General features: G+C 40.2%; 2 protein-coding genes and 1 long non-coding RNA gene across 6 annotated transcripts; 2 read left to right on the top strand and 1 right to left on the bottom strand.

The window, feature by feature from the left end:
* Positions 1–252: 252 nt before the first annotated feature.
* On the top strand, positions 253–18,493 carry LOC135346637 (SCY1-like protein 2). Of its 3 annotated transcripts, none has more exons than XM_064544319.1 (15): positions 253–496; positions 2,960–3,123; positions 3,175–3,274; positions 3,323–3,523; positions 5,454–5,669; positions 5,767–5,883; positions 5,962–6,090; positions 10,885–11,061; positions 11,165–11,287; positions 12,607–12,720; positions 14,421–14,553; positions 14,784–14,902; positions 16,776–16,876; positions 17,145–17,292; positions 17,343–18,493. In XM_064544319.1, exons 1-15 carry the CDS (start codon positions 356–358, stop codon positions 18,288–18,290), a joined length of 2,931 nt encoding a protein of 976 aa, XP_064400389.1. In that variant the 5' UTR covers positions 253–355; the 3' UTR covers positions 18,291–18,493. The 3 variants fall into 3 exon arrangements, with proteins under 3 accessions (XP_064400389.1, XP_064400390.1, XP_064400391.1); XM_064544320.1 differs by having other exon boundaries at positions 3,323–3,517; XM_064544321.1 differs by lacking the exon at positions 253–496 and adding an exon at positions 982–2,896.
* Positions 18,341–24,306, bottom strand: LOC135346656 (lipoyl amidotransferase LIPT1, mitochondrial-like). Of its 2 annotated transcripts, none has more exons than XM_064544352.1 (12): positions 23,839–24,306; positions 23,718–23,776; positions 20,825–20,888; positions 20,751–20,771; positions 20,610–20,699; positions 20,403–20,558; positions 20,114–20,224; positions 19,912–20,061; positions 18,916–18,975; positions 18,775–18,849; positions 18,611–18,710; positions 18,341–18,541 (listed from the first exon to the last, which is right to left on the bottom strand). In XM_064544352.1, the coding sequence occupies exons 1-12, from the start codon at positions 23,863–23,865 to the stop codon at positions 18,432–18,434; spliced, it is 1,023 nt and encodes a 340-aa protein (XP_064400422.1). In that variant the 5' UTR covers positions 23,866–24,306; the 3' UTR covers positions 18,341–18,431. The 2 variants fall into 2 exon arrangements, with proteins under 2 accessions (XP_064400422.1, XP_064400423.1); XM_064544353.1 differs by having other exon boundaries at positions 18,601–18,710.
* Positions 21,172–22,441, top strand: LOC135346673 (uncharacterized). Its single transcript, XR_010398093.1, has 2 exons — positions 21,172–22,178; positions 22,254–22,441. It is a non-coding gene; the product is annotated as an uncharacterized LOC135346673 (long non-coding RNA).
* Positions 24,307–24,652: the final 346 nt, after the last annotated feature.

The following is a 24,652-nucleotide window of genomic DNA, read 5'->3' on the forward strand; positions in this document are numbered from 1 at the left end:
GTTGGTACTGGGGTTCCGCGATCCGTTACCTTGGGGAATCATGACCCATAGATACTATAAAGTACATTTATAGTATCTATGCATGACCATTCTCTTTGAACTAGACTCGCTGGCCAGTCCATCTGATTATGACTGCTCAACTGCCATGCTCATTACTGAATTCGAATCACGTACAGTGCAGAAGCAATGTCATGACTCATGTGACATATTTCGCCCACGTAATTCGTTATAGTTGGGCTGGGTCTTATGTTGTGTTAGATAAACCACGGGACACACAATGCTCATCATGTACCTATACCAAAGCTAAGCTAGCTAGCTAGAGACTGGAACTTTTTAGTAGGACTATAAAATAACGATGTCTCTGTTGGGTAAACTGAAGTCTGCTGTCATGGGCAACCCTGTGACAAGAGAGTATGAACTAGGCAAGCACATAGCCAGTGCTGGACCCGGCCTTCTTTGGAAAGTGTATCGTGGAATTAAGAAAACAACAAGACAGGTAATGGACCATAGACAAAATTAATAGGGGGACAAAATTAATAGGGGGATCATGTCGGATACACGACACCTGATGTTGAGTACAGAGGCATTGTAAAGGAAGGCCGAAGGGTTACTTAATATGTTCTTGTCAAAACTATTGCCCTCCCCTCCCCTCTATAATTTATATACCTTTGGGCATGTTATGCACCTGTCAATGCAAAGCCCCACTACCTCCCTCCCGGGACGTACAAGGGGGGCTTTGTCAATTATGAGGTGCAAAGGACTCCCCTGGGGCTATTTTAATTGACAAACCCCTGGCAAATACCCCGGGGGGCCTATACAATAATAATTGCAACACTTTAGTATACAGACAAACAGCTATGATATACTCACTTTACAAAGTTCCCACCCCCAGGGCTAGGTTTTACTAACAAAGCCCCCTTGTCCCGGGAGGGGGGTAGTGGGGCTTTGCACTGATAGGTTCATTATGTGGTCTAATCCCCTGATACACATGGGGGTTACACAGGGAAAATATTTAAATTTCCTGCTATAGTGCTGCTCGTGCAGCCCTTAAAATCTGCACATTTCCTGAAAAATGGCAGGTGTCCTGCAAGTGTCCTGCAACCTACTTACAAAGGATAGTGCAATGTTTCCTGTATAGTTTCCCTTACTATTCCTGAAGAAGTTCAGGACATGTGTAAGATTCATAAAGGAAAGTCTACAGGAAATTTTGCACTATCCTGAAAGTATAGGAAATTTAGATATTTTTCCTGTGTTATGTGGAGATTGGAGATTAGACATCTAAGTCCCTTAGGTAGGGAAGTAATTTCAAGCCTAATCACCACCTATCCTCGGTAGGGGGGGGGTGAGGAATTATCGACAAGTGCATGTGCCTCGAGGTGTAGCCGCATGAGGGATACGGTAAAGCTGACTGTGTGTGTGTGTATGCGTGAGTGTGTATGCGTGAGTGCGTGCATGTATTCCAGCTGTAACTACTCAACAGTTACAATGTGACAAAAACTAACAGGCTTCTAGCCATGTTCCCTTGGATTTTGATTCGTGGATTTGCAAACTAAAGCTTTGTTCTCCAGTTATGGCTACTGTAAAGGCTGTTGTAGTCTCTTCAGAATCTTTCGCAACATCATCTGTTCCGTTCGTACAAAGTTTCTAACAAGAGTCAGAAAAGAGCTGCAAAGCTGTACTTACAGAATTGCAGTTGCCATTGCGAACTTTAAACTTATTGCAGATACACCCCCTTTTCCGCGCATGATTTAGAAGCCCTCAACCACTTGTAGTACCCTCGCTACGCTCGGGATACTCAATCAGTGCCTTTGGGCTTTTAAATCCCATAGACACCTCCAAAACAGTGTCTAACTATTATTTAGCTGCCCAGAATGAGAAAAGAGCCTCAAAGTTGCACTGCCAGAGCAGAACCTTAACTTCTCCGCAGATCCTCCCTCTTTTAAATTATTTATTGACAGGAAAATAATGCACAATTTTTCTCTCCTTCAAGATCTTCAGCCATCACACTCATTCGTGGTCAATCCTTGAAAAAAACCTTGAAAATTTAGTGCCTTGAAAATAACCAGCTATACTGTACTTCAGCCGCGACCCCAAATTAATTATTACCTATAATGTTCCGTTATACGGTGCATTTACAGTTTATTTCTGTATAGCAAAGGGACAAAATACTGAAACTAGAGTACTGAAGTGCTAACCCTCGGCTGTTTACATGAATGCAGTTGTATGAAGCATGGAAGCTGGCTGAGTAGCAAGTAACATGAGCAATGAGACTCTAGAGGCATGCTGAAACGTTTGAAAATGGAGATTTGGTATGGATGAGACATGCACTGTGGACTATTAGTCTTAGAAATAATTATGGCTCCTAGTATCTCCTGGGGCTAGGGGCAAAGAACCAAGAATCATAATTCTAGCTTTCTACTTTAGGTACCCTTTTCCATTGTTCCTGGTACAGGATCACTTCAACTGTAAATACGTACCTCGAATAAAGGACACCTGTAAGCTAGAGGCCAACGTGCAAGTTCGCTTTGTTCGCTTTTATTCGACAACAAGGCTTTAATATCGAAAGCTGCCACTATTTAAAAGTACTAACTTGTGTGGAGGCTACCCATGCTGTAAACGCAGCCCTATAGCATTCAGGTAAGCAGACCCAGTCACAAGCTTCTTAACTTTTATACGACAACGAAGCTTTAACATCGAAATCTGCCACTTTTAAAACTAATAACTTATTGTGTGGAGGCTATCCATGCTGTAAACGCAGCGCCATGGCACCCAGGTGAGTAAATTCACCAGTCACAAACAAACAAACCAACGGACTTCTATACCCGTGGCCGCCCACGCGCGCCACGGGTAATAAGGCTGTGAAGTATTTGGTCTCCTAAGTACCAGTTAACTACAGGTACATGTATATTTAAACTCACACAGCATTTCAAGTGTTTATGGTAAAATTTTTTCTTAACAGGAAGTGTCTGTATTTATGTATGACAAGAAGTCAGCAGAGTATGAGAAGATGCCAAAGAAACATAGAGAGGCTGTGTTGTCTATGCTTAGGAAAGGTCCCATTCAACTAGCTCGCCTCAAGCACCCAAGACTTCTGACCATACAGCACCAGTTAGAAGAGTCGAAGTACGTGTTTTTGCTCATAAGTGAGTTTTTATTGTGATTCTCCCAATGCAGCGACACTCTTGCATTTGTTACTGAGCCTGTGGTAGCAAGTCTTGCAAATGTTCTTGGGCAGTATGAAAACGTGCCTACCCCACTCCCACTTGCATTAAAGGTGAGTTAAAAACTTTTGTATAAACTCAGTGTGCATTCCCCTGATCAGGAGTACGAGCTACATATTGTTGAGATCCAGTACGGCATCCTGCAGTTATCAGAAGCTCTAGATTTTCTGCACAGTGATGCTAAAATGCTCCACGGAAACATCACACCTGAGTCTGTAGCCGTTACTTCTAAAGGCTCTTGGAAACTTATGGGCTTCAATTTTAGCTCGTTTTCACAGTATCAGTCTGAAGCACAGGTACATGTACGTATGTTGTGCATACATTGTATGTATAGGCGTACGTTTTACCTATGTACATGCACCTGTGTACATGCATGTACTTGATTGTATTGTATTTACCTGAGGCTGTACTTGTGTACATGTACTGCGTGAATGTTGTATTATGCCTCGGTGCACATGCACAAGGGAGATATGCGGTAGTGTGCCTGTGTGTCTGTGTATGTATTACGGATATAACTGCTCTACTTGCAATTGCAGCGATGCAGGTGCAAGTAATAGCTTCTATAGGCTTCTAGCCACTATTCTGGATTTTGACTCGTGAATTTGAAAACGCTTGTCTTTGAAGTCCATTAAACATCTCTTCAGACTCGTGCGTAGCAAAATCTTTTACTATTTTACTTAGTAGCTAGAACGTCCAACAGTAAAGGCATAGCATGATGTATAGTGGGTTTATTTCGAGTGTATAAACTTTTGCAGGTGTACCGCAAAATTTATACCCATGAATATACATACATGTATTACATGCTCCAAAGGCTGACTAGTACACGAAAATTAAATCTGCAAGCTGACGGTATTTCCACGAGAGTTTATACCCTCGAAATATACCCTGTGACCAAATACCTCCTAATTAAGGTACACGTGTCGTACCTCCTTTTCTTCCTGCCTGCTGTGGGATCTGTTACAGGCTTGAATTTTGCACACTGACCTATCAGAGTGTGCATGATGTAAATACTCTGAGCCAGCTAGCTAAACACACCCAACTATATCTACATGTAACCGGTGTAGTATACAGTATGGCAGGAATGCTAGAAATGTCTGTAGGTCAAGTCCTATAATACCATGTATAGTCACGTTTAATAGATTTATAGCTCTGTACCTATGTAGTACATGTAGTTGGTCAAAAATGGGTATTTAGACTACATTACATCATCTGTAATTGATCTGATTGGCTAGCATAATCTACAAGAAGGTACTTATTCTACAGGAAGTGGACGCATATTCTACAGGAAATGGGCGCCTATTCTACAGGAAGTGGACACATATTCTACAGGAAATGGACGCATATTCTACAGGAAGTGACAAACATTTGCAGAAAGTTCTCAAAAGTTGGAATGAAATTTTTAGTGAAAGTGACAAGAAGATGACAAAAACATTATAGAAAGCAATAGTTTGTTCAGTCAATATCCATTCTTTCCATGTCCACTGTTGCTTTGTATTGCTTTTTCCAGTTGGGCATGGGCAGGGGGACCAGGAAGCATCAAAAACACTTCAGCAATCGCTTGACACTTTCTATTGAATTTTTTAAGGTTCCATGCCGGTCCAGTCTGCTCTATACCCCCTCCACTCCACCACAGAGCTTCATTCTTCTTCTTGTAGTGTTGCAGTCAGTCTTTTTACTTGTCTGTTCTTTCCAGCGTTTCAGAAGCTCTACTAAGTTGTACTGTAGTTTTTCGTTGTTTTGAAGCCGTCTTCTTGTCTTTTTCTGTCAACTGGTGTCTCTCACAGCTCGTCCAGCTCACACAAATTCAATTTCTGTTGCTACGCACCAAACCTAGCTGGTAGTCTATCCTATACGTACTAATTTTATGATTTTTCTAGGGCACTAATTTTGGCGGATTTGGAACAAATTATTTTATTAGCACAATAATGTGTCAAAAATGCATAAGTATTAGTTTTAGGAAACTTTAGAGTCAGATATAGGTTTCATCTAGTGGGGGGGGGGGGCTTACCTGTACATTGTTGGCTGGACTTGCAGACATTTCCAGATGCATTGGGTATATTCAATTGTAGCTGTACATTGCGCTTGCTTGTTCGCACTTGTTTTGGTGCTTCCCCTGGCCAATTCTAACAACATTCACGTTGCAAATGTTTTTTCTATGTATGGTCAAAATTAGCTGTCCATACACACTAGTGTGAGGAAATTTAGACATTTTATGCGTTACTTTTTGTGCAGGTGTCATTTTCATTTCGCGAGTGGGACTCCCGTAATTATGTGCTCACCAATCCCTGTTTGGACTACCTTGCTCCGGAGTATATCCTCAGCAAGTCATGTAGTGAAACCAGCGACATTTTTTCACTTGGAATCCTTTGTTTTGCTGTTTATAATAAAGGCAGGCCACTGTTCAGCAGCCACAATAATGTCCTAAGCTTCAAGCATAATGCGGAACAAGTAGGTGGTGTGATGCTGAAGATTGTTTTGAAAAAATTTGCATAACATTTTTGGGTTATTGTAAAATCCTAAATCTCATATGTAATAAATTCTGTAGATTAGCCGAATAACGGAATCCGCCTTGACCAACGTTCCTATGAGTTTCAAGCCCTCTGTGAGAAGTATGTTGGCCATAGAACCGGCAGTTAGACCAGATGCACTGCAAATTTCCAAGGTACATGAGTGTTTGTTGTTTTCATTACACGTGTATACGTAATTAGATAAATGACTGTACTTCTGTGTATTCATGTAGAACGAGTTTTTTGAAGAACCAGCAGCCAGTACTCTGAAATATCTGGACATGCTGTATCAGAGAGGTGATATGGAGAAATCTCAATTTTTCAAGAATAAACTTGCTCGAACTCTTCGATTACTGCCCCAGGTACACATACATTAATTCTCATTCATAACAGTTGTGTAAATGTGTGTAAGTATAATTCACACACCTCAAGGTTAACTGCATCAATCACATTGTGCATGTTTGGCTAGTGTTACTATAGCTACATGTACATGTACATGTATAATTATACTATACTACATGTAGTACCAAATCACCGTGGGTACGGGTGCTGATGCCTCGGTGGATATGTCAAAAGCTATATACCGTATAGCGTGTAATTTTCGTGGGGCAAAATATTCGTGATTTTCGTGGTTGGAGGTCTGACCACGAATATTTTACCCACAAATGAAGCGACCTTGCCTACCTTTACCTGCAGTGCCAGCTCCAACCGCTCCAACCACGAAAATATTACCCACGAAATGTCTCAATATTGCTGAACCACGAATATTTTGTCCCCCGAAAATTACCCGCTATACGGTACCTTAATGTCACTATTATTAATTTTAGCGAATTTTTAATTAATGCTAAAGTCCGCTTTAATAATAAAACGCATGCCTCATGAGGAGTTGTTCTCCATTTGTATAAGTATAGTAAATTTTTAATTTTTCCTTAAATGTCATAAAATATAACTATTATTATAATATTAATGGTCTTTTATAGGCCGCCCACGTGCGCTCGGGTAACAACCCACAGACCATAACAGCCACGCAATTTAAAAATTATGAATCTCATTAAAAAATTCCTTTCTTTCTCTTTTCTGTACTTTTGATAGTATGCTAAGCAAGCTAGCCCTTGTTCGTCGGTATCTGACTCAGTAAATTTCCATTCAACCTTAAAACTCATACTTATACATAATTCAAATAATTATTGTGCTAATGCAAATCCCCCCAAATTAGTACCACCCTAAAAACAGAGAACAGAGAATAATGAAAACGCTAAAATTACTACCCATCTACAATAGTAGTAACCTTAAGGTACATAATATAAAGCTACTAGCTATTTCACAGATGTCATGATGAACACTTAAAATAAATGTTACATTGATTAATTTTGCATGCAGGCTAATTTGGGAAACTCAAAGAGTGGGAAATGATCGACCATACTAAAAATACAAAGTCTAAAATTAATAGCTGCTGCATCAGTGCGCTGCAGTATAGAGCCTTGCAGCTCTCTTCTCACTGTCACAAAGTCAGTACTTTTGCACTATACGTAGCCTCGATATCACGAGCGGCTGGTTCTCGAGGTCAACGCACAGCTAGCTTTGAGACTTGTATCTCTGCTTCTGAGCAAAATTGGCTTTGATCCCCCCCTGCAAAATAATGTTTTAAACTTACAGACACTAAAAATTGGGCTTGAAATAGTCTGCAAGAGAAGTTTGGAGAAATCCAATTAGTGACCTTACTTAGCTCCTACACCGAAAGGTGCGGGGAATCTTGTGACTAAGGTCAAGTGATTCCAGCCTCCTCTGGCTAACACTCTAGTGCAGAGCTAACTAGTAACAAGCACCCCATGGACAAGTTTGCTACTCACTCTTCTGAAAAGGCTGCAATGGAAAGGCTGCGATGGCATTCCAAGTAAGCATCACTCGAAAGAAAGCGTTAGTTTGCAAATCCACAAATTCAAATCAAGAAAATGTTACTAGAAGCCTATAGAAACTCTTACTTGCAGTTCGTTGATTCTTGAGCAGCTGTAGCAGTCAACGCGCACACACACACACACACACACACACACACACACACACACACACACACACACACACACACACACACACACACACACACACACACACACACACACACACACACACACACACACACACACACACACACACACACACACACACACACACACACACACACACACACACACACACACACACACACACACACACACACACACACACACACACACACACACACACACACACACACACACACACACACACACACACACACACACACACACACACACACACACACACACACACACACACACACACACACACACACACACACACACACACACACACACACACACACACACACACACACACACACACACACACACACACACACACACACACACACACACACACACACACACACACACACACACACACACACACACACACACACACACACACACACACACACACACACACACACACACACACACACACACACACACACACACACACACACACACACACACACACACACACACACACACACACACACACACACACACACACACACACACACACACACACACACACTCGTATATCTCGCTTGCGCATGCGCACCGAGGCATAACTAGGGGAATGCTGGAAGCATTGTGGGGTGAGCCTTAGCGAAGAGAAGTTGTAGCGAGCAGTAATCACTTGTTCGACTTGCTGTTTCCTAAATGTCTCTCTAACTGCAATTCTCTCTTCCTCTTCAATTCGAACATTTTGACGACGAACGAGCTTCTGTCTCATTAGCTCCTACTTGTTGTCAAACTTCCATAAGCCTTGCCAGCAGATGTGGTGTCTTTGATATGGTGTAGGGAACGCCGTTGCCTAATTGCCTTAGTTGTTGAGCTGTATCAGTTTCATCCAGTAGAAATATTAATGTCTTGCTCATGTAATTGCATGTCAGTTGTAATACAAAGATCCTTAAAAAATACAGCGATTGTCAAACTAAAAAGCGTTCAAATGCAACGATCGTCACACTAAAAAGCTTCAAGCTACAGACAGACGGATGAACTCAAGACAGACGAATATCTGGTCGCTGAGTTTCTCTGCAGTACTCGCTACACTATGAGGCGAGCCTCAGGGCTCGCCCTAATTATTATGTTTACAGTATGGATAGCCTCAATACAACAAGTATTAGTAATAGTGACAGATTTTGATTTGACATATGAGATTGGAACCAGTTGGTCTTATAAACTAGGATATCGTTTTATCAACTGGAAAATTCAACATACGTCAGCATTAAATAAAGGCTCATTCATTCCTGTCCTGTTTTCTCTTTTTGAACTTCCACCGTACCGATTCATTGCTCCTTGTGTACCACTTACATGTACTCTTGCACAAGAAGAGAAAAGGAAAAAAAACCTGACATTTTTAACGTGAACAATTACTAGGCCTATTGTCCAGGGAAGCACCCCAAAGCGTAGAAGCAAGAAAGTGGGAGAGAGCTGTCGTGAACAGTCAATCAGTTATATACATGTACACAATAATACATTGTAACAAACAATTACGAAACGAGGAACACGTTTACCACGTATGTAATGAATATCGTTATGCATTTTTATTGGCCTGTGTGCATGCATGAACATGACTTTGTGATGAGTTAGTGTACGGCTCTCGTTTCCACCACCTTTTTTGTGCTTTCCCCCGGCCAATCCTAGCCATTTCAACATTGCAAATAGAAACAATACAACCAGTAGGTTCTAATTTCACTTGTATTTGTAATTATTATCTCTCTAGATCTTGAAACTGATCGGACTGCACAGCTCGTTCATTTCAATTCTTAAACCTCCACTTACTGCTGCGCACAAAAAAGAAGAGACAAGTCCGGGAAAAACATTTGCTTGCTAGGATTGGCCAGGGAAATCACCTAAAAGCTCATTTGTAATGAAATTATACGGCTCTCTCCTGCTCGCATGTTTTTTGGTGTTTCCTCTGGTCAATCCTAGCACATTCCAATGTGTCAGGATATCCCATTTGGTGCATGAACTGAATTTCATACATAATTATGCCTCAAGGTGTAACCTCACGAGGGATACGGTAAAGCTGACTGTGTGTGTGTGTGTGTGTGTGTGTGTGTGTGTGTGTGTGTGTGTGTGTGTGTTTGTATGTCTATTCTAGCTGTTATCTACTCAACGGTTGCAATGCGACGAAAACTAACAGCTCTTCTAGCATTGGATTTTGATTCGTGGATTTGCACACTAAAGCTTTTTTCTCGAGTTATGGCTGGTTTTACTCACAGTGAAGGATGTTAAGAATCTTTTATAGCATCCAGGGGCGTAACTAGAAATTTACAGGAAGGAGGAAAAACGGGTGTTTATGTCACCGCAAACCGTTAAACTGGAAAGTACACCCACTATTTAACGCGTAGAAAGGCATGTAAGTGGCAGTAACTGCTATTTACCAGTTCTTCTCTTTTTTCATCAACAAGACAGTGACAGAGCTCGTTTTCTGCTCATTCTATGTACCTAGTTGGCTAGCTAACTCTAGCTAGCCAGAAGTTATCACATGACACTTGGAAGTTCCGAAGTGCAAGAGGCCCTTCCTCTGCCTCATTGCTAGTTGCGCCCCTGGCATCATCTATCCGCAAAAACTTTCTATTCAACTTATGAGTTAGCCATGTACTAAAGCGCTAGATGTTTGTTAGCGCTACAAGAGTCAGAAAAGAGCTGCAGAGTTGCACACATGTACTGCCAGAAACGCCCTTGTGAACTCCAACCTCATTGCAGATCCACCCTTTTTTTTATTATTCATTGACAGCAAATGCACTCACTAAAACTTTTATCTTGCATATGCTTCTATCCTTGAAGATCATTCATCAGCCATCAGATAGATAATGACTGTGTGGGTTCATTTTCTCAACAATTGCGGCATTATACCTCGATCTTCTATATAATTATAACTATTGAGCGAAGCAAAATATGGCGAGAGGCATTTAATTTAGCACAGCACAGCTTGCACCATTCGTTATTTATTTGGAAATAGCACTTCGCACTTTAATATACATGTATATAAAGTCAGGAGCAGTTTCTGTATGTGATGTACACTTTGGATACTCATTTGATAATAATTATTGCCACTACTGTACATTTTTTATTTGTGTGCAGAGAGTTGTACATCAACGTGTCCTGCCAGCTTTAGCAAGGGAGTTTCGTAACCATAAGATGGTACCATTTGTCCTCCCACTGGTACTCCTCATTGCAGAGGACTGCAGCATACAAGACCATGAAACTCTCATCATGCCCATCCTTATTCCAGCACTTGGTATTCAGAACCCTGTTCAGGTTAGTTGTCATATAATAGTGTATAACATTCATGACGTTGTACTACTTTAAAGTTGCATGAGGAAGGATTCCAGTCATGTTTTACATGTAACTTTAATTATAGGTACCACTGATACTTCTCCAAAATATGGAACAAATTCTGAAGAAAACTTCACAGGACAATGTAAAAGCGCACATCTTGCCAATGATCGTCATATCTTTGGAGGCTGAGAATAGTCAACTGCAAGTACGTATGACGAAGGTGTTAATGCAGTTGCTATAGGAACCAAAATGTCAATTGAAGGGTTAGGGTTAGGGTTAGGTTTAGGTTTGAACCTTTTTTGGTATGTGGAACAGCTGTGTATAAGGGAAGCAGATTCCATTTAAGCTTATGATATAACAGCATGGATGCAGGGTTCTCTCCAGAAAATTTTTTCAAAGTGGTGTTGTGCAGCGTGTGTAGCCAAAAGAGATCAACATGTCAGAGACCACTCCTGATGCATTCCAAAGAAAATTTTTTAATGATAACTGTCAATTTCAGCATGGCATCATGGTCTTCTGGGCACTGAAGTTCATCTTCTAATGGGTGCTTCCCTAGTGAAAAGCTGCAGCTTGAACGAATTGGAAAGAGAACAGTGACAGAAACTGCTGTGTCATGTCTGCTTCGATAGATTAATAATCTGCCACGTGGCATAAGTAGCCCCACCTACAAATAATAATTATTGCTGGGCTTCAATTGAAGCAGCTAGCAGCTGAGTTTAGTACATGTATAGAGTGGCGCTGCACCACTCTACCACACTTTAGGGAGAACCCTGGGATGTAATAGAGAATAACCCTGGAGACAATGAAATTCAGTGCATGTGTTAATTTGAGTGATTTAATTTTCATTTTACATACAAGTACATAGGCAGATATGCCACAGGATGCATAATTATGCCTCGGTGCGAATGCGCAAGCGAGGTATACGGTAGTGTGTGTCTGTGTGTGTAGACTGCTACAGCTGCTCAAGGATGAATTAAGTGCAAATAAGAGTTTCTATAGGCTTCTTACTTGGATTTTAATTCGTGGATTTGCAAAATAATGCTTCATTCTCGAGTTATGCCTAGTTTTGCTTACTTGGAATGCCATTGCAGCCTTTTCAGAAGAGCACGTAGCCAAACTTGTTTACCGAGTGTTGCTACTCTACTTAGTAGTTAGCTCTGCACTAGAACGCTAGCTATTGGTAGCTGCAAGAGTGAGCAGAGAGCTGCAAGGCTCTGCTGATGCAGCCATTAATTTTAGACCTGAACTTTTGGCATTGATCATTTTTAACAACAATCATGGTTGATCATTACCCACTCTGAGTTTGCATGCAGCAAAATGCAAAAATGTTCATCATGTGTTTTTAGTAGCTTTATGTTATGTAGTTTTTGCATCTCCACCGAGGCATCAGCACCTGCGGTGCTTTCAGTATTACAATTACTCAATTAAAACCTACATTGTAGAATGTCATATTTAAATGCAACTACGTACATGTAGTACTCCAATTCACAAATGTTTGTAAGTTTAATTACTCTCATGTTGTAGGAATTGTGTGTGAGCATCCTCCCCACCTTTGCCAACATGGTAGACTACTCCAGCATGAAACATTCCATCATCCCCCGACTTACAGCACTAATTCTTTCCTCCAGAGAATCATCGGTGAGATGTGTTAACCTATATGTACGTTTAATACCTATACCGCATTTATTATTGTATGGCATTTGTCAGCCATAAACGAAAGGTCAAAAGAAAAACTACCGTATAGCGGGTAATTTTTGTGGTAAAAATGATTACTTTGAACGATTCACCTGAATAAAAAATGTGTATGGGATCACACGTTTGCATTTCGAACACACGTAGAGAGTCCATCCGAGTTGCACCAGCATTAAAATACATGTAGAAGAATTTTGGTTAAGTGTGTGCTGTCATGTGATCTCTAGCCTCGTCGTGTACAGCGTGCCATTTGTACAGATTGATCTGTTAAACCTGTTTTCTACTTAATTCAATATCTAGTACAGTAGAACCTTGCTAATCCGGACTCCTGTAGTCCGAAACCTCGCAAATCCAGACAAAATGGCAAACTGAATTGTAACCTCCTCTTCCAGCAACATTAAATAAACGAAACATTTAGTAGCCGCAGCCTCTGATCAAGCATATACGGGTAAGTTATATAAAGCATAGTCAGGTGACTACTTTTAGATGAGCTAATCGGCTGAAAATCATGTGATGAGCATCAGCTGAAGATCATGTGATCAGCACTAAAGTCCTATACTATCTCTCTGCAAAATTCGATGCTCTGGATCCAACTCTTTCCACCAAGGTGCTTTGTCTAAACATAATTTGTTTTTTCCCCTTGCCTAGGATCAAAGCCAGAGGAGGTTGGACACCACTTGACCTTTCTGCTAATTATGACCTTTATAATCCTGTTCACTACCCACGCTCTGCTTGATCCGCTCAACTAGTACAATAGTGGCCATGGCAACACTAGATCTAGACTATAGAGATGACCCAATAGCACAGCACACACAGTTACGACCTAATCCGAAGGCTCAACTAGCAAAGGCTTAACTATATAGCGAACCTCAAGTACAGAACACTAAGTTGAGAATACTAACCAGCGAAGCTCAAGTGCAGAACACCAAGTTGAGAACACAACTACTGAGTGACCTTCAAGGCCACCGTAAATGAAATTGTGCGGCACTATACATTGTGTGATACAGTGGAACCTCCATAAAACAGACACCTGGGAAACAACCCTTCTACCGTTATAATTATAAAGAAGTGGTCTTAGTTAAGTGGTTTCGATTGCCATTCACATGTATGCTCTCTATGAGTCAATTCCTGCTACAAGTGAATCTTGGAACTTTAGTTACTACTTATCTATAGGTCATACAAACTTTGAAAGGCTGTAGCGACAGATTTTCACAATTGTGCAATACATTACTATGTATTGCACAAGTGAAAATCTGTCTACTACTATCTCAGTAATAATTTCTTTTTTGCTACAATTTTCTAGGAAAGCAACACCAAAAAGCTTGTTTAACAATCAACTGGCGAGCTGTACGTTTATCAGTACCAGCGTCATGAAATTATGATAATCATGATCTTTACCTTGTCCTTGTCCTGGACCATTATGGTCCATGGTAAACAACATGGACTTGCCATGTGCCACATAAAATGCCTCTATTATTGCTGTGAAGAAATTTGTATGTGAATGACGTGACGCTTGATCTCCCCTGTTCACTTGTTTCCATGCTTTTGGTAGCAACGTTTACATTGCAATTAATGTTTTACATTCGGGTACCAGTATTATATTCTTTTGTACGGTATTCATGCAGATATCTTTCCTCTATTTGTAGCTGGTGATCAAGTGTCTAGTGTGTCTTGGGCAGATGTTGGACCTGCTGGACAAACACATCGTCATCGATGTGTTAATACCAACGTTAGAGAGCATATCAATGAGAGAACCCGGGGTGCTAATGGCGATTTTGGGTATGCTGCATTTATCTAGGCTCTTGAAACTGATAGTAAAATAAAAGAGGTCAGGAGTTAATGTAGATTCTAGGTATTGCGTCAAAAGCGAACAAATGGTATCATGCTCTTCTTACATGCATGTATGTTTAAAGTTGATAATGTACTCGGTTATAACCCTAGTTGTTTTGGTTAACACCTATTGGTAACTGGGAAGTGTTAGGGTGCTATCATAATTATGTTACTTGTAGGTATCTACCATGAAACTCTGAAAAAAAAGAAACTTGGAATTGACAAGACTATGCTTGCAGCTAGAGTGATCCCGTTCTTAATTCCTCTCTCGATTGAGCCTACTTTGAATGTGAAACAGGTCAGTAGTCATACGTATGCATTGGGGGGGCGTCTCCAGGAGTGCATGATTATTCATGCACTCCTAGCGTCGCCTATATAGTAAAGCTGACTTGACTATGTGTATGTGTGTGTATTACAGCTAGCCACTTTATTTGGATTTGGATTCCTGGATTTGCAAATAAAGCTTGAGCTTTCTCGAGTTATGGATATAATTATGGTTTTACTTTCAGTGAAGCTATCTCTTCAGAATTGTTGTAGCATCATCTGTTCGCAAGAAGGTATTATGAGTTAGCCTTGCATTAAAACGACAGCTGCAAATGCCATTGTGAACTTTGTAGCTACACAATACTTACCACTAGTTCTAGCTAGCCGTTTAGCTGTATGCAAGCTATAATTGCAGATCTCCAATATTCATTATTGACCATGAAATGCACACTCAGATATATTAAAGACTGAGACCTTCAATTATTGCTGAATCAGCTAATACGCACCACGCACAAAGTTTTTAATGTTAAAAGACGGGCATGGTTGTGTATTAGCTGGTTCAGTCGGTATTTTTCGGGGGGGAAAACATTTGTGGGTGAGCAATATTATTTTAGTCACTTCGTGGATAATATTTTCGTGTTTGCTGCTTGCACTGCAGGTAGAGGTATAGGCAAGGTCGCTTCATTCGCGGGTAAAAATATTCATGGTCAGAACTTCAACCACGAATATTTTCCCCCTGGAAATTACCAGCTATACGTTAATTGAAGGTCCCAGTCCTTAATAACCGTACAGCAGGAAATTTTTCGTGAGGTACAAAATTTCGCGTTTTTCTAGGACAGACAGAAGACGCGAAAATTAAAAACTGGGATAAACTCCCATGCACCAGTATTTCACGTGCAAAGCTATTGGTGGGTGTGGTTTCCTGGCATTGAAACACGGATATTAGAATCCACGAAAATTTATGCTGAGCTCTAGAGCCAAATAGCGAAAATTTGCACCCACGAACATATTTCCCGCTATATGGTAACCAAAACACATGTAATCCCTTCAAGATTAGGCCTTAACAAAAATAATAATTATGCCTATTATTCTTTTTGACTATTGTCAAAAAATCCTCAAAAAGTCAGCCTATTCCATTAAAGATAACACACTCATTCTGAAAAAACAATTTGTATTGTACAATGACCACAAAACCATCAATGGATAGCAGAGTTGCACTCCAAGAGCGTTTCTGTTTAACAGATCAGAGGGCGAAGTGCATGCCTGCCCTGCCTGCCTAGTGGCTAGTGCTACAGTAGTACAGATCTGTATACTAGTTCGACACTGTTTAGGAAGTTTCTACATGATTTAGAAGCCCAAAGGGCTGGTTGTAGTATCCCGAACGCAGTGAGGGTTCTACTAGCCCTAAGGACTTCTAAATCATGTGGAAACTTCCTAAACAGTGTCTAAGCATTTTAGATCATAGCAACCATCAGTATTTAGCCAATCAGATTTGAATGTTCTTATCTAATCTTTGCTACATGATTTTCTAAGTGAAGTACATGATTTCTAAATAAGTACATGATTTTCTAGAACACTTCCTTAGCCAATCAAATTGCAGTATTTATGGCAAACATGATAGATGTGTATAGCTACATTTTAAGTGAAATTAGGTCTACCAGACCTCTGAGGGTCAAATTATGGTAGTTTGGTGCCCTATTATTCTGATTATGCTAGTTCCTAGAAATCTCCCTATTATTAAAAATTATGCTAGCATAAAGCCCTGTTCAAGATCACCAGACTAATGTTTCCATTAAGCTACTTTTTGTAATTTTAGCGAAGCCAATCATTCCGCAGCACTCGCGGGTGGTTGTGTGAGTTTTATTTATGGCAATAATTATGTTAATTGCATGTTAAAATTTCTGTAGTTTAACCAGTTTGTGTTGGTGATTCGAGAGATGTTGGTGAAAGTAGAGACCGAACACCAAACCTACCTCGACCATCTTTCTAAAATGGAAGAACAAACAAAGTAAGGATTTAACCAAAATATTTTTTATTACAGATCCTATTACAATATTTTGCAACTACTAAACGGTGGCAGCAGCATCACAAAGCGATAGCAAATAATTATATTGTAATTGCACAACATCACGATCACAAAAGTTTATCTCAAATAATATTCAAAGAGTTGGCTCATTCGCAAAGGTTTTCACTTGCAAATCATTTTAGTAATATGGTATGTACATGAATTACAGTATACTGATGTAGCCTACCTGTAGCCATTATAATTATTGTAGGTCTACAGTTGCTTTTGCTCGGGAGGTTGCTGAACAGAAAGCTATGGACGATGCCATTGATAAGATTGAAGATATTTTTGGTGCAGATAAGTCCCAACATGTAGCAGGAACTACTTCTACACCTGTCTCCACAATAACTTCACAAGGGGTGAGTTGTGTTGTTTTTGTTTACTGTGTACACACATTTCGATAACACAGGGCTCAAACGATTTGCTTGGAGGTTTAATGAGTAAACCGTCACAAAATAATATATCTATGGCAGAATCAGCTTCCCAACAATCTACCGGCAGAGTTATAAGCTTTGAAAATCAACCACCAGCTTTAGAAATCTGGAAGTCGTCACCAGCTACTTTGCAACAAGCGTCCTCATCATTGAAACCTAGTAACTATGCTCCATTAGTACCAGAAAACCGCGCTGCTCCTATCTCACAGAATTTGTTTACCAACGATCAATTTTCACCGGTGAGCTACACGGCAGCACAGCGTAAACCTCAACCAGGATCTCGTATGCCAGTCAATCAGTCATCACAAGGCGACTTTCTACAGCGGTCTAGTGGTAATAACTTAATCAGTGGGACAAAGAGCTATCTGTCAGCTGGAACGAATGGTGATTTGCTACAGCCAACAATCAGCAATCGTCACATAAGCGGAAATGTTGTACAGCCAACAAAAAATGTAGTTGTTGGTATGCAAACCAGCTATCCACAACATGGAAACCGACCTCAAGATTCTACCGCTCATGGAATCAAGCAGCAGCAGCAGCAACCACTAGTTCCGATGCAAACAAACTCACCCACAAGTATGAGCCATATGGGTTGGTCATCGTCTATTGGGAACGTTAGTTCAACATCACAAAGAGAAAGCAATACTAGCTGGCCTGCCAATATGGATAACAGTGTCGGTTTACGAACCGAACAGCTTCGAGATGGACAATTATTAAACAACATGTTGGGACAGAGCAGTCCGATGGGAGGTGTACAGCATAATATGACAGGCAACTATCAGCAGAGTAATACTGGAACTGGATTGGGACATCATAGTAGTATGAACTGGTCTTCTAACCCTGTAGGGGCCTCTATGATACCTCAGAGACAGCCCGATGCAAGCAAAGCTAACCCCTTTGCGAATTTGAGCTTTTTGAGTTAGTTCCAGTGAGTGTATACACACTACAGTTATTTTTGTGACATGTAAGCAAGTTTTAGTTGAAACAGTATCGTACGTACATGTGTAGTAGCAATTACAAGCATAAATAATAGTTATTAGAGTACTATTACACAGTGATAATTACTACACACACAAGTTCTGTATCCAATCACGTACATATTCTAGTTTCTTGTCTGTGGTGAAAATTGAGGCTTTCATAGCGATGTTGATATCAGTGTGCCAAAATCGTGTGCCTGAAAATGCATGGATTCCGTAATTATTTTTGTGCTACATGTTGTTGATAATTACATACACTCTCTTGCCTTCCATTGCCTTGCATATAGCAGGTAAATCATCTGACCTCCAACTAATATCTAGTTTGACATTCTTTATGATACCTTGTTGAATTTCCATAGAGAGATGCTGTATATTCATGTACGTATACAGTGCAGCACTTAATTACCAAAATATAAACAAGCAGACTCACAGCATCCCCAAAGCTAAAGCGTTTTGTATTTTGTACTGTAAATTTTGGGGTCTTTCCATAGATCCAGTTCCATTCCTACACTTTGTGATACACAATAAAATAATGACCCAGTAATATTATAATTATAATAATTAACTTCACCTGAAGTTCTTTCTTTATATCCATGACGCCTGGTAGTGTTAAAGGGTCAATGTCAATTACCTGCAATAGTAGTATAATAATTATTTTGTAGGGTTGGTAGATACGAAACAACTATTTCCGTATTACTGGAGCATCAAACATATGCGAACTTTGCATGCATGGGTTGAACCGCAAAACCTAAACCTAAATTAGTATACACACGATCCTTCCCAGAATGCAATACATGTAGTTTAACCGAAAAAGGGTCAATTTTTCTGCTGATTTGGCTCATTCAAAAATCATCCGCAAAAAGACAAAATTATATTTTAACATAATAACTTAGATTCAACGTCACTATCCTACTTGACTATGAGTACTCCTTCGGTGTGGGTCAGTTATGGGAGACACCAGAATACTTTCTACATCACCCTTGTGCAATAATTACAGGCATTTCTTTGCCCCTCCCCCCCCATGCAGCACTAGGATTAAATCGTGTTGGATGGCAGACATGAACCTGTTAAAATTTAAAATAGAGACATCTTAAGCTTAAATACTAAATGGATAATTCATGAAAAATAATGTGCACCAACAAAAATTAGTCTGCAATTTGAAAAAATTTACCGTATTACTACAGTATACCACGTATTGCAGTAGAATAATTTTCTAGTTTTAATTTTCGTATGATGCTAAATTTCCGCTATACGATATACTTATTATACTCAAATTATACAGCATACTATAAAATGTTTGGCGATGGTGATTTGGCGAAACAAGGTGAGGGTCGCAAAATGCAATCTCAATAAGTGATCTCTCCACCTGGATCAGTTCTTTAATAATTAGCTAGATTGATAACCTTGAACCGCATGTTCTCATCTGACCTCAAAGTGGCTAGAAGCCTACAGACGCTAGTAGAGCATAATTTACACGCACAGCAGTAATACACACACAAACGAACACACTACCTTGCCTGTGCATAATTATAATAATGAACATCCCTCGTACAAAATAATTGATTACCCATCTGTTTAAATCCACTTGATGAACATCGTAGAACTTTTCAGCTATTACACTGCAGACATCATTGTAGTTCATGCTTGGTTCAATATTGCATAAATTAATCACATCAGAGGGTGTGCTTGCTGTAGCCCGAGACTCCCGTATACAAGCCTAAAATAAAAAGCAACGAATAATGGAATATTATAGTTAGTGCACAGCAGACCTCAGAACTCGAAGTGAGAAGTTGACGAAGATTTTGTAGGTTCACATTCAACAATAGTGTGAAGTGGTGACAAGCTAAGTCTTTCAATAGCTTAGCAGAGCTACCCGAGACCTGCATAACAGAAGCGAAAAAACTACACGGTGAATCAATGACTCGTAAGAGAATACTAAGACATAATAATTATGATTATATGAAAACAGCACCTTGTTAAATTCTATTACAGTAATTTTTTGTTGGGAATTATTGTGTCCTGGGGGGGACAAATTAATATTAATATTCCATGACAAACCTTCCACTTATCCTTGCAAATGATATCATCTTTCTTGTTGCGTTGCAGGTTGACCTTCCATTTCTGATTAACAGCGTCACAAATTAACTGCAAGTTACGTTTCCTATTGTAGTCTTGTCTTGATGAGAAAATGGTGCAGTTTGTGTTACCCAAGTCCTACAAAACAGTTACAAGAACAGCTATGGTATGGTGTAATTCAATGCTCACATGATACACTGCTCCCCCACCAGATTTTCTGCGTACTAGAGTCATTCCTCTATTACGAAGAAGATGGAGATTTGCTTCTTTCCATGGATTCTAACAGTAAAGAAAGAAAGTTGTGTGTGCCTTGCTATAAACTGGGCTTACTTGATGTCTTCCAATAACAACCTGCAATAATTACATAGTATATGCACGCTAATAATTCAGAACTTTAAACTTACACATGACGTGTTTCTCCAAAAGAATAGAATCCGTGCATGTGACAAGTTCAAATTTTTGAATACCCTGTATGTATTTAGCTCAAATTAAAGTGTGAAGGATATAATTATCTAAAAATGGATCAAAATTCCATACCATTATAACACCACTTATGCTTAACTAATTACAGCGTTACAAATTATAATTTTCCAGTGGTGTACGAAAAAACACTAATTCTAGTTTGGTGCTTATAGCGATAGAACACGTAGAAAAATTACACCTGTGTGCTACGAGGCTATAATAGTATGTATACATGCAGTATATAGATGGGCGTGGCCCGCCTCCAAAGGGGAGACGGGTAGCAGCCCTATATAGCATTCGGTCTGCACTAACTATGAATATCATTAATATTAGCCGCGCCTCTAACCACAAAGCTCAGCTTGCTGCAGAGAGGGGAGGGGCTGGGAAGCCAACAAAATGCATTACGTAAGGGTTATACAATCTGATTGGTGCATATGCATTCCTGAATGCAAACTGCTTACGTAACGTAATCACTCTGCAATCTGATTGGTGCTGCATGATTTTCTGCAGCAGAACGAATGCTATATAGGGCTGCTACCCGTATCCCCTTTGGAGGCGGGCCACGCCCATCTATGCAGTATAGCCTCGATTCCAAGCCGCTGAGAAAGGCGGCCTGGTATACACTGTTTACGCATGCGCCAGAATTACCCAGAACCTGGGTAATCGTAAATTGCAGTATAATTATTTATCAGTATTCTTATTCCGCATTAGTTTGTAAAACATTGATATCCGTTTCATTTATAATGATGTCATTGAAAAAAGAAATCTAGTCCAAGTTGTGTAATGGCTGCTACCTTCTCTTCTGCTCTCGCGTACGTGTTATCCTGTGTTGGAAAACCAGGTCTAGTCTTGAAAGACAAGCAGCTGGAGGCGTTGAAGTGTCTGTACGCTGGTGTTTATGTGGGTACCGTACCGACCGGCTATGTCAAGTCCCAGAGCAAGTCCATCTGCTTTCCAGACACTCCCTTTCTTGATTGATGTGAAGCTTGACAGGACTCTCTCTGAAAGAAGTGTTGTGATGGTGATTTCTCCTCTTGTTTCTCTGAGTGAAGCCATCTTCAAAGTGTTGGTGTGTCTGTTCGACGTTCAGTGCCATGCTCTCTGGAAGGAAGTATTGTTGTGACATTTGCCGAAAATTGGTCACAGAGTAAGTACGTGGTATCTGATCCAAGAACTGTGTGGCCTGAATGTGTTTACAATCCGAGGGACTTGTGTGTATCCGATCCGAGGGACTTGTTGCTTGAGTGTGTATCCGGACTTGTTGCTTGAGTGTATTAATGGATAGTGCTTTCAATGGTAAATCTATTGTGTAAATCACATTATGTTACGTCACAGCCACTGTACTTATCCACATTTATTTTTTCCCCACAGGTTTAAACTAATTTCTTATGAGATTAACTTGTCGCCTAAGTGTGTATCCGATCCGAGCCTCAAGTTAATGAATAAATCTACAGAGCTGATGTTTTACTTAGCTGTCTCTGTCTACAGTATATACAGAGAGGTAGCCTCTTCTTTTTCTTTTTTCTGTTCTTTATCACAATAACTGTTTTAACGTTCAATGAGATAAAATACGGTAGATAATAAATTAATTGTCCACCCACGTGCCAACAGTAAATACCAGGCCCACTATTCAAGGGGCTGGAGTCGAGGATACATGCAGTATAGACTCTCGCTATTCTGGCTCTCGTGTTATAATAATTATATGAATAATATCTCTGAGTATACTCGATATATACCGGCCATTTGCATGGTTTGGCACGGATTGCTAGCTAGATTTTTACTGCACAAAACTCACTCTGAAGTGTGGCCACTCCACCATTCCATATACTGGCCAGTGCTGGCTGCCTCAAACCATAGGTTTTGGGTGTGGTTTGGCAGATAAAATTGGATTGCACTTAAATAGACAGCAGAATGATTCATTATTCATTATCCTCGAGACAAAAACCGCAAAATTATATAGTCATTAGATTCGAGGTATAAGGCCATTTTTAAGTCGCGGCTATTTCCTGAAGTACAGCCACCTCGCTATTCCCCGGCCAAGCTGCTCTGTCCGGTGACCGGATTAACGAGAGTCTACTGCTACATTCCTTGCATAATAAAATATGCGAGTAACGCTTTAGACTGGAAACCACTCTCTTTCCTTTGGAAAAGGGAATGGCCAGCTGCCGCGTTGAGAATTTTCCCATTGGAATGCAATTAGTACAAACCAAAAAATACGTTTGCGTGGGTGATGTTACTTTTAGCCTCTACAACGACTGCCAGCTAGTGATGTGTTTATTACTCGAGGCTTATTGTAGTATGGCTAGAGCCATACTATTGTCGTTTGTGATGCAGTTTTAAGGACATTTTTAGCTACAGTTTCAGCATAAAAATTAGCCGCGGCCGTTATTCGAACGTGCGGTCGTCAAGGCAGTAATGACGACGTGAAATTACTGATACGCGATTAATTACTGTACGAATCACAGTGAATAATAGGACAACATGCGATTAGTGCAGTAAGAACTAGCGTGTGGGCTATGGCACATATAAGAATTTGTGATATTTGCATTCTTGTGTGAGCGCAAGATTCTTCGAGCACTGGGACAACTCTCAACATGGCAGCTGGCCAGTCCCTTTTTTGCATTCAGGCAAGGGTGGGGCTATCAACGTGACGTCATGTCAACGGTTTGGGAAAAAATTTCCATGGAAAAATGGTCCAGTGTCCGTTATAAGACATAGTGTGTTAGCCACATTCAGTGTGGCAGCTATAATATATATAGGGCCTCCTCAATCAAACCTAAATTCTACATGGGTTCAGAGAACTAAAACAATCGGTCCTTAATTAATTAAACATACCAGTCCTCAAATGCTAGGTTGGTAAAAACGTCGTTTGACAAAGACTTGTAAACAACAATCTACAGAAAAGGTGAAGATTTATATATCACATTTAACATGACACCTTTCTTTAGCAACTAACCTCCCTAGTCGCTCCAGCCCATGCCATTTTTCTCTCACAGTTGTACTTACTTGTATGGGTTTAGCCAATACCCCATGAATATCATTATCATTAGCACGGTAGTGCTAATAGTAGGGTTGGGTCGAAAACAGCAAAAAGGCCCCCTCTGGATCTCACCCAAGAAGCAAGACAAAGTTATTTTGAGTTTATATATCTGTTGCCCATATCATTTGTGACATTTGTGTGAAATATGAACTGAATTGAACATTGTATGAAAAAGTTATAAGAACAGCAAAACAAAAAAAACAACCACTTTTTGTTCATCTTCTCCTCACGTTCATCAGTCAGTTAATCTAGAGAACTGTAGGTCCACAAGACAAACTAGTGACATATTACTGTTCTCAGTCGCCTTGGGTAGTGCAGTAACTAATCTATTTCCTTCAAAGTTAAATTTGCTAGGGTGGAAGCCAGAGTGGAAGCTACGCCCTCTTTAATAGGTGCAGAGGTGAGGTCGCCATTGTTTACCTACTGAGCATGCTCAGACATAGCCAAAAGCACGGCCACGCCCCTATTATCTTAGCAACCACTTGAGGTCTACAGCAACAGTAGTGTTTTAAACTGTCGATTCTTACCGCTCCAGTTAATGCTCATTATGTTGAAGCTCTTCATTGCATTCTGAGCCTGCTCTGTCTGAGCTTGTGATAATAAATTATTGCATGCATAAGACCAAAAAACTTATGAAAATTATTATAACAGACACAAACTGCAACAGTGCAAATAAAAATTCAGTACAGTTGCTAGCTCTTTTTATCCGCATAGTAAAGGTAGATTGCCA

Source organism: Halichondria panicea, chromosome 13 (assembly GCF_963675165.1).
Source record: "Halichondria panicea chromosome 13, odHalPani1.1, whole genome shotgun sequence".
Lineage (NCBI taxonomy): Eukaryota > Metazoa > Porifera > Demospongiae > Suberitida > Halichondriidae > Halichondria > Halichondria panicea.

What these genes read in the sequence shown, in the direction of transcription:
- LOC135346656 (XM_064544352.1), bottom strand. Translation starts at nt 23,865, where the DNA reads ATGGCATGGGCTGGAGCGACTAGGGAG. An exon ending in AAGTGGATTTAAACAGATGG is followed by an intron (nt 18,976 to 19,911) that starts GTAATCAATTAT and finishes CTACTATTGCAG; the next exon opens with GTAATTGACATTGACCCTTT. An exon ending in GCTTTAGCTTTGGGGATGCT is followed by an intron (nt 18,711 to 18,774) that starts GTGAGTCTGCTT and finishes ATGAATATACAG; the next exon opens with CATCTCTCTATGGAAATTCA.
- LOC135346637 (XM_064544319.1), top strand. Translation starts at nt 356, where the DNA reads ATGTCTCTGTTGGGTAAACTGAAGTCTGCTGTCATGGGCAACCCTGTG. An exon ending in TCAAGCATAATGCGGAACAA is followed by an intron (nt 5,670 to 5,766) that starts GTAGGTGGTGTG and finishes TAAATTCTGTAG; the next exon opens with ATTAGCCGAATAACGGAATC. An exon ending in AAAATGGAAGAACAAACAAA is followed by an intron (nt 16,877 to 17,144) that starts GTAAGGATTTAA and finishes TAATTATTGTAG; the next exon opens with GTCTACAGTTGCTTTTGCTC.